Source organism: Neomonachus schauinslandi, chromosome 16 (assembly GCF_002201575.2).
Source record: "Neomonachus schauinslandi chromosome 16, ASM220157v2, whole genome shotgun sequence".
In the NCBI taxonomy this organism is placed as follows: domain Eukaryota; kingdom Metazoa; phylum Chordata; class Mammalia; order Carnivora; family Phocidae; genus Neomonachus; species Neomonachus schauinslandi.
In genome coordinates, this window is record NC_058418.1 from 56,094,214 (window position 1) to 56,106,299 (window position 12,086).

The 12,086-nt window shown below is 61.9% G+C and overlaps 1 protein-coding gene across 1 annotated transcript in view; it reads left to right on the forward strand.

The window, feature by feature from the left end:
* The first annotated feature begins 266 nt into the window (after positions 1-266).
* GSE1 (Gse1 coiled-coil protein) overlaps positions 267-12,086 on the forward strand; it is a 52,141-nt gene continuing 40,321 nt past the window's right edge. The window contains exon 1 of the mRNA XM_044911424.1: positions 267-384. Coding sequence (XP_044767359.1) covers positions 378-384 — 7 coding nt within the window. The 5' untranslated portion in view covers positions 267-377. The remainder of the gene's footprint in view (positions 385-12,086) is intronic.

Genomic DNA, 12,086 nt, shown 5'->3' on the forward strand with positions numbered 1-12,086 from the left:
GCTGGTGTCCTCGGCTCACCTGGCCGAACGGGCTGGGGAGGGGCCTGTGCCCGCGCGGGTGTACCCGGGCGCCTGTCCGTGCGCGCGCGCGCGTGTGTTTGCGGCTGAAACCCGACACCTCCCGCTGGCTGAGGTCAGGGAGCCGGGAGCGAGCCAGTGGCCCGGGAGTGGGCGGCGTTGCGCTTGGGTGTGTCCTCGGCGGCGGCGACAGCAGCAGGTGTTTCTTGGCCGGGGCCCCGGAAGCTCCACCTCCCCAGCGGGCCCGAGCCGCCGCCGCGGCCGCCGCGCAGCCCCGGGTGAGATAAGCAGTTTAGACAAACACTGGGCGACAGTGGCTCCAGCATGTGTCAGCCGAGGCGGAGCTGCGGGGCCCTGGCATGAAAGGTGAGCGCGCCGCGCCGGGCGGGGGGAGGTGGTCTTCGTAAACCCCCCCACGCCTCCTAGTCCAAGTTCGCGGGTTCCGCGGGGGCGGCCGCCAACGGCTCCCGGGCAACTTCCCCCGGAGTGCGAGCGGCGATAAGAGCCGAGCGGGCGGGCTGGCAACCAGAGGCCCCCTCCCGACACCCCCCCGCCCGCGCGGGTCGCAGCCGGGGCGGTCTGGCCCGGGGCGGGGACACAGGCCGCCGCGGGGCTCGGGCTCGGCGGCCGCGTCCAGCGAGGGGCGTGTAAGTGCGCGCGGGCGTGGGGGGGGGGGCAGTGGGAAGCTGGGGGGCTCTGGGCAAGCTGTCGACGCTCCGGAGCCGGGGCAAAAACTTTGCGGCGGCGGCGGGAGCGAGGGGGCGGCCGTGCACCCCCGCGGCAGGTGCTGGCGGCGGCTGGGGCGGGCCGGCAGGCCGCGGGGGGGGGGTGCGGTGGAGCTAGCAGGCTGGGGCCGCGCGGTGAGGGTTTTTGTCTTGCTCCCCTCCCCCTCCCCTCGGAGCCGGGTAGACCGCCGGGAGGGCGGGGTTGCAGGCTCCCGGGTCTCCGACCCCCACGCCCTGCTTCCCAAGGGCGCGCCCGGGGCTCCGCTGCTTCTCTCCTCCCTCCTCTCCCCCACCCCCTCCCCCCGTTGGAGCGGTGCCCCTGCCCCTCCTCCTGCCGAAGATGGCTGCCCCAGCCTCGGAGGTGGGAGGGTGATTGCATCCACCGCCCCCCACTCGCGCTGCCCTTTTCCCTCCCCAGCCCTTCCTGCTCCGCCTGGATGCGCCTCCCCGCCCCCAGCCCTCCCGGGCCCGCGGCCGCGCTCATGGGCGGCGAGTGGCCCGACCGAGTGGAGCCGATTCAATTATATTGCAGCACCAGAGACACCTCGGCCGCCCGCCCTTCTCTCCAGCAGGCTAATTAAATTCTCTTCGTGGAGGCGGAGCGGGAGTTGGGCTCGCCCTCGGCAGCTCCGGGTGGGGACGAGGGGACCACTTAGAAGTGTGCAGTGGATGCTGCCCGTGGAAGTCGTGGGGGAGAAGGGGGTTTTCTGGGTTGGGGGGAAGAGACGTCTGGAGGCCTCCCCTCACCCGACTTGATGGTCCGGGGGGCCACTTGCCAGACGTCCCAGCTCTAAGTTTGAAGGACCGTGTGCTTGGGGAAGCACCTGCTGGCCCCCAGCTGGGTGCTGGCTACCGGCCGCGAGTTGAGTCCATTGGGCTGTTGTTTTGTAAACTAGCCTTTGTCTGCAAAGTGCATCTAAAATACATTAAACCCTTGTTAAGGCCTCCGGAGCCTTATCTGGGGCCCACACAGGTTGGGGTTTGGAAACAAAAAGCAAGACCACCAGATGAAAAAAGGACTCCTTTTCTGAAGGCGTTTGAACAAAAGGCCGGGCTACTCTGGGTGGGAATCTCCTGGCCTAAGCTGATTGCTAGGAGGCGGGACGGTGGGCCAGAAGGTCCTGGTGGGGTGCTTGGCCTGGTTGGCCCACTGGTTCCTCTCCCCTGGGATTCTGTGCCCTCCACGCCAAGGACTGGAGAGCAGGGGGGCGGCGGGAAACCCCAGGTGATGAGCCTGTTTCTGGATCTCCTTCAGTGTTACTTAAGCTTGGGGCACGTAAAAGTTCCTCGCCCTGTGTTTACAGTCCCCCTCCACCCGCGGGGTTGGTGGAACCTGAGGCCCGGGCTGCCGCCTTGACTCAGCCGGGCCACGCAACAGGTGAGCGGGCCCTGGGCGCAGGCTCCGACTGGCAGGCTGTGTGTCATCCCAGCTGCCTGCGGCGCAGCGGAGTCTCCACCCCGCCCAGGTGGACCAGGAAGCTGGTGGGCCTGGCCCTGCGAAAGCACTAGGACTCATAGTTCTGGGCAGTCTGGATGGGCACCGGCCTGACCCCTGGGTGAAGGGGTTGGGGAGGTGCCTGATGGCTGGTGCTGGGTTGGTTTTTGTCACTTTGTCTCGAGGCAGGAGTAGGCGGCCCAGCCAGGAAGGGGGAAGGTGGGTTTGGAGGGTTTCTTTCCGTAAACCTTGGGAACCTGTGAGTCTGGAGCTGGTGAGCCCTTGGGGCTGCGAGCCACAGTCAGCCCCCCCTTGGGAGGGGAAGTTGGGAGGCCCATCCTGCTTCCAGGCACCGGCCTATCTGTGGGGCCAGGCTCCAAACAAGGCAACAGGCTGCCCTTTGGTGCAGGCCCTGACCTGTTGGGGACAGCTTTCAGAATCCTGGCTTGTCAAAGTTGAGAAGGGTTTATTAGAGATCCCCAAGCTTGGTTTTGTAAAATGGCTAGTGGCCTGGTCTCCCCAGACCCAGTGAAGCCACAGCCTCTGGGTTCCTGGCCCTAGGCTAGAGAATGCTTGAAGTTACCCCCCCGGTGACCCTAACGTACAGACTGGGGCTGAGAACCAGTCCCCTAACAGGTGGGCACACAGACTCATAGGGGCATGGGGGTCAGCACCGGAGCTGACAGCGAGAAGGGGACCCCTCTGGAATCTCCAGGGGTCTTTGCAAAACCGTCGCCTTGGGCTGTCAATAACTTCCTTGTCTCTGGGAAGATCCCGTAGAGCCTTGTGGTTTCAAAGCAGAAGGCGCTTGCCCCTGGGCTCAGCATCTCCCTCCAGAGGCACCGGGCGTGAAATCTACACAGCGCCACTCGGTGGCAGACCTGAGTCCTGCATCTCCAAACTTGAGCCCTCCCTATCCTTGGCTCACTTAGTCCCTAACTGCCCTTGGGCAGGTGGTGTCGCCCTCCCCAGCTCTGGAGAAGGAGGGGCCTCTCTGCTCTGTGCCCCTACCTGAGGGGTGCGTGCTGGTGGCTCCTACTTCTCCAGAAGAATGCAGGTGAGTAAGACCTGGCTGCTACCTCTCTTTCTTGCCCCAGGGACTCGTAGGGGCTTGTGGAGTCAGCCAGCAAGGCCGGTTTTTCCTGGCCCCATCTGAAGGCTTGGAATTCCCGGCTTGGGTTACTTGAAGTCCACACTGGGCTGGGGTTGGGTGGTAGCACGTTAATTATCTTTGTTATGGCAACACAAGGAGCCTCCAAACCACAGGGCTGCGTGAGGCCGCCTGCCCCCTTTGGCTGGGGTGCTGGGAGAGCTGGTTTGTAACCTGCAGGGATCTGTGTTGCAGGTGACATTTCAGCTTGGCCACTGTGCTGGAGACCAGCCGTCTTGCTTTCATTTCTACCTCTCTGGGAGTGCAGCGTGGGTCCCCCAGCTGCCGGCTTCACTTCCCCACGCTGGCCCTTCTCCCAGCCTAGGCCACAGGCGGGAGGTGACGTTTCAGAGTGTTCCTGTCAATGAGAATTTATTGAGCGCCTCCTATGAACCCAGCCGGCGCTCGCTGCTGGGAGGTGTAGGCACAGATAACACAGGAGCGCGTCCAGAGCGGCCCTTTGCATGCCTGCCAAAACGCACGCCGGGGGCCTTTTAATCTTGCCTCTGCAGCTTCTCCCCTCCACCACCACTCGTCTGTCGGCTTCGGCCCCGCAGGACCACACCACGCGGCCTCCGTGCTCGGCCCCCGTGTCTGCTCAGACTGCCCCCTGCCTGGGATTCTCCAGGCAGCTCCAAACACCCCCCAACCCCCCGCCGCCGGGGTCCCTGAGACCAGCCCCCCTGCCCTTCCCTTCATGCCTTGAGCATGTTCCCAAGTGCAGAGGGGAAGCAACTGTGGGGCCAGGGGAAGTGAAAGCAGCCTCTGGGGAGCGTGGGATAGGGGCCAGGCCTGGAGGGAAGGCGGCTGCAGATTAGGGGGAGGGATCCAAGAGTGTGCAAGCATCTGTACAAGAGAGGAGATCTGGTTGAACTGGGGCCCCAGTGGGATTTGGGGGAGTGACTTAGTTGAAGAAGGTTGGGGGGGAAGCAGGAAGCCTTCAGATGAGGGGGCTCGCTCTTGGCTACACTTTTGAATCACCTGGGGAACTTTAAAACACCCAGGCCGATCTGTGGCCTATTAAGCCAGGTCTCTAGAAGAGGGACTCGGACATCTGTATTTCATAACCCCCACCCCCACCCCAGGTGACCACGGTATGCAATCAGAACTGAGTCAGGAGTGCCTTCTGCTGGCAGGGGAGCGGGCAGCGGGTAAGGGAGTTCTCCCCTTGGGGAAGGTGGACTGATGCTTTTTTAAGGAGAATTGGGGTCCTACCCGGGAAGCCGAAGTCTGCCCCTTTGGCCCCAGAGTTGGATGAGGCCACCCTGTGAGCCGGAACCCCTCATCTGACTGGGTGGCTGTATGGCTCTGAGCTTCGTGTTAACCTGGGATGCGATCCTGAAGGTAATTCTCCTGACCTGGCCCAGGTGAGCTGCAAGCTCTTCTCCTAAGGCGGGGGGGGGGCTTCAAATGCAGAGTTGTATTTGGATGGATGGCTTCTCTGCCGGTCTAGAGGTCCGGCCAAACCTTCCAGTCCTGGAACCGGTTCCTCCAGGTGGAGGAGTTGCATGTCATAGTGGCTCGGAGGGGGTGCTGCCAGAGCCGGGTGTGGGGCATCCCTCCAGCTGCGTCTTATCCGTACCATGGGGTGCAGAGGCTGCGGCCCCTTTTCCCACCAAGACTCCAAGGCTCAATGTGCTGGATCAGCCCCTGCAGACCCTCCGGTGCCTCCAGACGCTCGTCCTGGAGCCTCCCCTGCTTGCCGTGGTCTCGAAACCTTGCATGTGTGCGCACCCCTTTTCTCAGCCGGCTTGTGGCCCCTCCCCCAGCGGTGCCCTTCCTGCGCTCAGATGGTCGGTCTGTGGCCACAGGCAGCAATAAAAGGAATCGACCGGTGAGCTTTTGGTCAGGGCGGTATTGACGTTGGACAGGTTAAGCCGTCCCGGAGGAAAGTCTGTATCAAGCTGAGGAGGACCAGGTGCCCAAGCGAGGTGGGCAGGGGCCTGCTTCGTGCTGACCCGGAGTCTTCTCTCCTGGGGTGAGCCAGAGCGCAGGGCACCAGCTGGCCTCCCAGCCCATGGGGGGGTCGTGCAGATGCTTTCTTGGGACGCGTGGCATGGGCTGTGTTGTCCTTGAGGAGGGCTGACTGTGAGGTAGGGATTATCCCCATTTGACCATTAGTTGGGAGAAATGGGGGCCCCTGCCTGCCTGCCTGCTCGCCCTCCGGTAGCTGGGAAATTCCGGTAGCTGGGAAATTCCGCAGGTGCATTTATCTTCGCGTCTTTGTTACCGTCTTACATGTGCTGGGGGTCAAACTGTTCATTCACTAGGTCTCTGGCCAGCCCGGAAGATACAAAGTTGAATGAGTGAAGCTCAAGTTCTCAGCAGGAACTCATGCGTCCTTGAAGCTGCGGAGCTGCGTGATCCCTCCCTGCCACCTCGGGAGTGGGGGGAGGTGGGCTGTCCCCCTGTAACCCAGGAGAAGACTAAGCTCTGGATCAGCCCCCAGGGAATGCCTGGCACCCCTTCGGCCTCTGGGCCCCATTTGGATAGGTGGTCTCTTCAGAAGGCTGCCCGGTCAGCCCTGCTTGAGCTCCCTGCTTGATCCGAGGCGAGGGCTGAGATCCTGTGTTTTAAATCAGATGGATGTTTGGGCCTTTCCTTTTTGAGCACATGGACTTTCTTCATCGTGCAGTTTTTGCCTACAAGCTCTTATGAGATTTTATCCGACTGGAGGGCTTCCTTACTGGGGGTGCCAGAGCCTGGGAGCCTGTCCCCTGGGCACAGGCAGCGCATTTTAACCCGGTAGCTGGTTTCCAATGTCGTGTTGCCCCTTGCGCCGTGCTGTGTCTGGTGGGGGGGGTCCATGCCAGTGTGTGTGTGTGCAGCCGGGGGCCCTCTGCATTTGGGGGTGTCATGCCACGTGCAGTGAGCCCCCCAACAGCTGCGTGCACGCCATGGGACTGGCCGGGGGAATGGGTGCCAAGAAGGGAAAGCTGATGTCTAAAGGTTTGACGTTCGGAGAGGGGGTCAGGAGGGTGCTTCTACCCACCAGCAGCAACCCAGACCTTTATTGACCCTATTCTGGCGAAGCGGGCTCCCCTCTGCACCCCTTAACCCCTGGCCCCCGAGGGGGGGAAGAAAGCCCTTCATGTAGCCAGCACCTGTTCCTGAGAGGGTTTGTGGCCCCCACAGTGGGTCTCTGGGGCAGACTGGGCCGAATCTCGCCATGTGGCCGGGAAGAGCTGGGTTTTGCGGTCCCCAAGGGTGAAGCCTGGCCGCTGTGAGAGCCGGTTCTGGGCCTCAGCATCCTGCATGGGTTGCGGGCACTGTCCAGGTTCCCAGCTGCAGCCGTGGAGGGATTACTTAGGTTTGGATAGTCCACTTCTCAGCAGTTGATGGAGGACAGCTGTGGACAGAAGAGGGGGACCCACCTGCCCTGTAGCACGGTTCGCACTGGAAGCTCATGGCTCGTGGTGAACCTTGACCTGTGGGCCCTGCTCGAGGTCCCATTTTGGCCACAGGGTAGCTGGTTTTCGGGGGCGAGGGGGCATTTACTGAGCTCTGGGCATAGCACACAGGGCTTTGCAGATGATACATGAGCCCAGGAGGAAGTACCATTAGAACTTGGAGGTTCGGGATCTTACCTTTGTTGTGCCATATTCCTTCGGCCCAGGTGTGTAACATTGGGAACAGGTGTTAATACTCAGGGTTCTATACATAAAGCCCTCTGTGCCCTAAGAATCTATAACCTGTGTTTATGGATGCCACACATGCAGGTGAGCTTCTGTGAACTTGGCAAGTCTGTGTACAGAATTCAGTAGGTATATTTTTAGTAGGAGAGGGTCTAGTTTGCCATTTTGACCATTATGATAATGGACCTTTTTGCAAAAGTAAAATTCCATTTTGAGGCAGGCCCTGGCTTGAGTGCCCTGGCTTTGAGCCAAGCAAGACCCGCTTGATGTTGACACATGCCAGGATCACAGCCTCCTTCCTGGTGGGCCCTCACCCCCAAATCTGAGCTTGTGGAGGGGTCAACCTCTTCCTGCTGAAACAGGATGGAGTTAAGGTGTTGGTAACATCTGGGCTGAGGGTCCTGGCCACGGTACACGTCGATCCATAAGCTCCTGCAGATACTTTTCACTTCCTGAGCCCATATAGTTTCAGACCTGGTGAGATACACCCCTGCATCGAGCAAGCAGACCCACCTGAGACGGGAGGGGTGGGGACTTGGGACAACTGCTGTTCTCAGGATTATGGGTTGGTGGCTTTAATTTTATAAAAGAAACTGGAATCTTCATTTTGACTGGAAATCTCCCGTTTTCAAATGTTGATCGATTCACTTTTAAGCAACATGGCTTGACGTCAGCCAAGTAAAGACAGGTTGAGGGTCAGAGGAGGCCTGCTTAGCCTCTGCTTAGCCTCTGCCCGCCCTTGTGTCTAGCCCCCCCCATACCATTACTGATGGGGAAACTGAGGTTCGGACCTGGCAAGGTCCCCCTGAGAAGTGGGGTGGGAGCCAGACCAGGAACTGGTCTTCTGGCTAGTTTTCCAGCCAACAGCCCTGTCCCTGGCCTGAACAGGGATGCTGGGCATCACCCTTTTTCCCCGTCAGGCCTAGTCGGCTGAGCACCTGTGAGGATGTGGCTGGCGTACCTCCGTCCCTGTTCTGTTGGCTTAGGACGCACCCAGTGCCCTTGGGGGCTGGGGCTGTAGGGGGACCAAGCCTGCCTTGCACAGACAGCTTTTGTCAGCGCCCACTCCGTATTGGAGGGACAGTGCTCTTAGGTTCTCTGTCCCTCCCTCACCAGAGGGGTAGGGCAGGAGGTGTTGAAACACATGGACTCCTGGCCCCCAGCCTGGCTGCATGAGGGAGCAGGGAGTGGGGTCCAGGCTGGTCAAACGGTGGCCTCTCCTTTCTCTTTCCCCTGCTTTTCAACGTCTGTCCCCCACCCCCACCCCACCCCCAGTCGGGTTTTAACGGTTTCAGAAGGACCTGGCCTTGATGCCTGCCCTCCTGGCCTGTTTCCCCACCTGCTGCTCCATGGAAAGTTGGAGAATTTCGTGGCCACCTCCTGGCGGGGTTGGGTTTCTCTCCTTCAGGACCTCTCCTCTGCATCGGACACCTTTGACCCCCACCCGCTTCCTGCACCCCGTGCCTCTGGGAGTCTGCTGAAAGGGCTCCTTTGTGAGCGAGACTCAGCTCGAAGGTGACCTGGTTAGCTCAGATGCCATGTGGCACGTAAAAGGGTCCCTATCCACCCTTGTCACCTTAGGCGGCTCCAGGGTGGATGCCCTCCAGCCAGGAGCTGTGGGGAGGTGGGGGTCCCACAGTCGGATCCTCCTCCTCACTCCCGGGTTTTATGCCAAGTGTAATACGGGTGTGGCACGTAGGTGGGTGCGGTCACAGGACTGGGGTCTGCAGAATGGGAGGTAACCCCAGCGAGTGGCCCTCCCCAGTGTCTTCCCATCTCAGTTGCCAGCACAGCAGCAAGGGAAAAGGGTTCAGGTTCTGGCCTCTCCGCATGCAGCCCTGGACAAGGGCGCCACTCTCTCCCCGCCTCCGTTTACCCATCTGTAGAGTGGGCGGAAGAGGCCGGCCACTTGGGATCGTTTGTGGGGGGAGGCCCGTTGGCCCTGGGACCCCCCTGGCATGCGTGCAGCGGGAGGGATCGTGCTGGCCGGGGTCCATCCTTGGCTCGGGCTCTGCCGTGCGGCCTGACTCTGGGCGGCCTCCCTGACATCGTCGTCGGCTGAGGTCTGTTTGCGGAGTTACTCTGATGCTCTGGGCGAAGCAGTCCGTGCATCCGCTGCGGCCATGAGGACTGTCCTGTCTGTGTTGTTGGGGAACGCCGCCCCGGATGCCGGGCTCCAGCCTTGACAACCTGTCTCTCGGCCTTTTCTTGTTTTTTCTTAGTCGTCCGCTTCCCCGTGCTGCCGTTGTTGCCTCCCCTGGCCCCTCAGGACGGCTGGCCGCCCCCCGCCCCCCGTGGCTCGCAGCTGCGCATCTGTCCGTCCAGCTTCTCTAGACCGGCAGCCGCCCAGAGTAGTCGCTGTCAGATGTCGCAGCCTTCTGCTGCCTGACTTCTGTCCTTCGCCTCCAGCCTCAGCCACTCCCCGTCTCCTGCAGCCTTGAACCTCAACCCCTAGACTGTCCTTGGCCGGCTCTGGCGGCCCCCCCCCCTTCCCCGGGTGCCACCCCATGCCCGCTCTCCTCTCCACCCATTCTGTGGCTCCCACGGGGAGGGGCCATCCCCCCCGGGAACCTCTCAGGCACCCCCGGCCCACAGCTGTTAAGCTGTTACCTGCTATGTGCCCATCAAGTGATGTGTGAGTAGGGGGTCTCTCCTGAACGCGCCTCTTTCTTGTTTTCCCTAGAACCTGGATTTGCTCTCCCCACAGGCCCCCCCACCCACGTTACTAGCCGTGGCAGTGGGGGGGATCAAGGCCGGGAGAACCCTAAACATTGGACCCCACTTGGGGTTCACAGTGGCTGTCGGGTGACCCCGGAAACTGGCTTTGGAAACCGCCCACCCTGTGGCGTGCCGGCTCTCATCGGTTATGTTTCTGGAGGACACTTTCCGAGGCTCAGAGGCTTCTGCCTTGGGCTCCCTAGTGACTTAACGCTGCTGAGTGACAGGCCTGCGTGGGGGAGGGTGGCAGCCGCGTGGGAGAGGGAGCTGCCTTCTTACTCATTTTGGGCCTGGGCTGGGGTCTCCTGTGGACGTGCAGGCTGGCCTCCGTCCCTGCCGTCTCTGCCCTTCTCCCTGGTTCCAGGTCAGCATCCAGGCCATCCGCTGGGGCCTTCCGCTGCTCTAGCAGCTAGCCGTGGCTTTGGCCCAGCTCTCCAGCTCCTGCAGCCTTAGCCTTGGGGAGCAAGTCCTCTTCTGTGACTTGGCACAAGAAAGAGGCCCCAGTCCCCTTAGCGACCTACAACCTGAAGGCTGTCCTCAGTCGAAAAAGGCCATGAGGCCTAAGCAAGCCACCCTGTGCATCCGGAGCAGGAAAGCCTTCCTGCCTCTCTCACCCCCACCTCAGGAAAAATCGCTTCGTGCGAGTGAGCTCAGGACACGCCGAAGGCAGATATAATAATGAATTTATTATGAAGCCGCTCAGGCTCCCAGGATCACGTGGCGCCCCCCACCACCGCCCCCCACCCGGTCTCCGTGGTGGGGTCACCCCGGCCTTGTTAGGGCTGCAGGAGCATCCCCCCTTCGAGGGGCATGGGGATCACCCAGCGGGAGGCACAGTGGGGGGGGCCCCCCCGAGCCCAGGGACACTCTGTATTTGCTCACAAACATTTCTGTCTGTGGTAATAAAAAATCATCAGGAGGGATGATGGGAGAATCCCAGTCCAGATCATGCGCGCGGGGCAGGACAGGGAGGCCCCGCTGGCCCGGTCCCGCGGGGCGTAATTACCCCAGGGGGGGCGGCTGTCGGGGGGGGGGCGGGGGCGGACTGGTGCTTGAACCGGGAGCCAGCAGAAAATTCATCTCAGCCATTAGCTTGTAATTAGAGAGCATGGAGGGAGCAGGCCCGAGGTCTGGTGCCGGGTAGAGCCCATGAAAGGAAGCGGTAATTACAGGGTCTGCAGGAGGCCGGGTGGGAGGCCCGCGCGCTGATTAATACGCCCGCCACCCTCGAGGAGAGGAGGAGGCCCGCCTGGGACCACAGTTCGGGCGTGTTGGGCGCCTCCCCCCATTTAAGTCCTGCTGTTGGGAGCCTGGGGTGTGTTCTGAAGAACCAGAACAAGGTGGGTTTCTGGAGAGCTGCGAACGTCAGCTGGCCTGCCAGCCAGGCCGGCCCTGCACTTGCTTTTCCTTCCTTTTGCCCCCCCCCCTTTTTTTTTTTTAAAGCTTTGTGCTGCTTCTGGCCATATTAGAAGCGTAGGCAGAAGAGGCAAAGTATGGATTAAAGACACCACGTTGGGGAGGGGGAGAAGCAGGAGCGGCAAGGGGCACCCTTGGCTGCTGCGGCCGGCACCATCCGCCGAGGGGGGCCGGGGCGTTGTGCGGGTGCTGACGGGCCAGTGGGGTTTGCCGCGGGCTCTCGGTTCTGGGGGGCCGGCCCCGAGGGTCCCAGGAGCGGTGGGATCTCACCTCCGGGCATCTGGCCTGGGAGGCTGGGTGGGCTGCCGGGGGCGGCCGGAGCCCCGTGCAGGGGAGGACAGCTGTACGGGATGTAAATGAGAAGGCGAGGAGGCCACACGACCCGAGTCCCACCTGGTGGGAGAGCTCGGACAGCGGGGTGCAGGGGGGGGGCCATGCCCGCCTCCAGCACCGCCTGGCCCTCCAGCTCTCATCCATCATTGGCCTTCACGCAGTGGAGCTTATTCCCAGCTGTTAGGATAATGAATTTACATGAGCTGATAATGTAGACGAGAATTCAGTCAATGGCCAGGAGCACAGAAGTTAATAAATACCTTCTCTAATGAGGGCACGGGGAGCAGGCGCCCCATGGTCCTCTGGGGCCTCCTGAGGGTGCGGGAGCCGCCCCGAGGCCTGCTCTCCCCTCAGCCCACCCCTGCGGACTCCACGGTGGTGGCAGCGCCTGCCGTGGCCTCAGCCAGAGAGCACGTGCGTGGGGGAGGCCTGCGTCTGCCTCCCAGGGCAGGGCTTAGGGGGCAGGGGGCTCCCCCGAGGCTGCGTCGAGCCAGAGTAGGTCCAGGGTGACCCTTTGCCAGGCGTCGGGGTCCTCTGAGTTTGGCCTCTGCCTGTCCGTCCTGGGTGCAAAGGAGCTGCCATCCTGGCTGCTGGTGGTCCCCCAGCCCGCCCTCCCGGGGTGCACATGCCGAGAAGCGAGCGGGGCTAATTTTAGC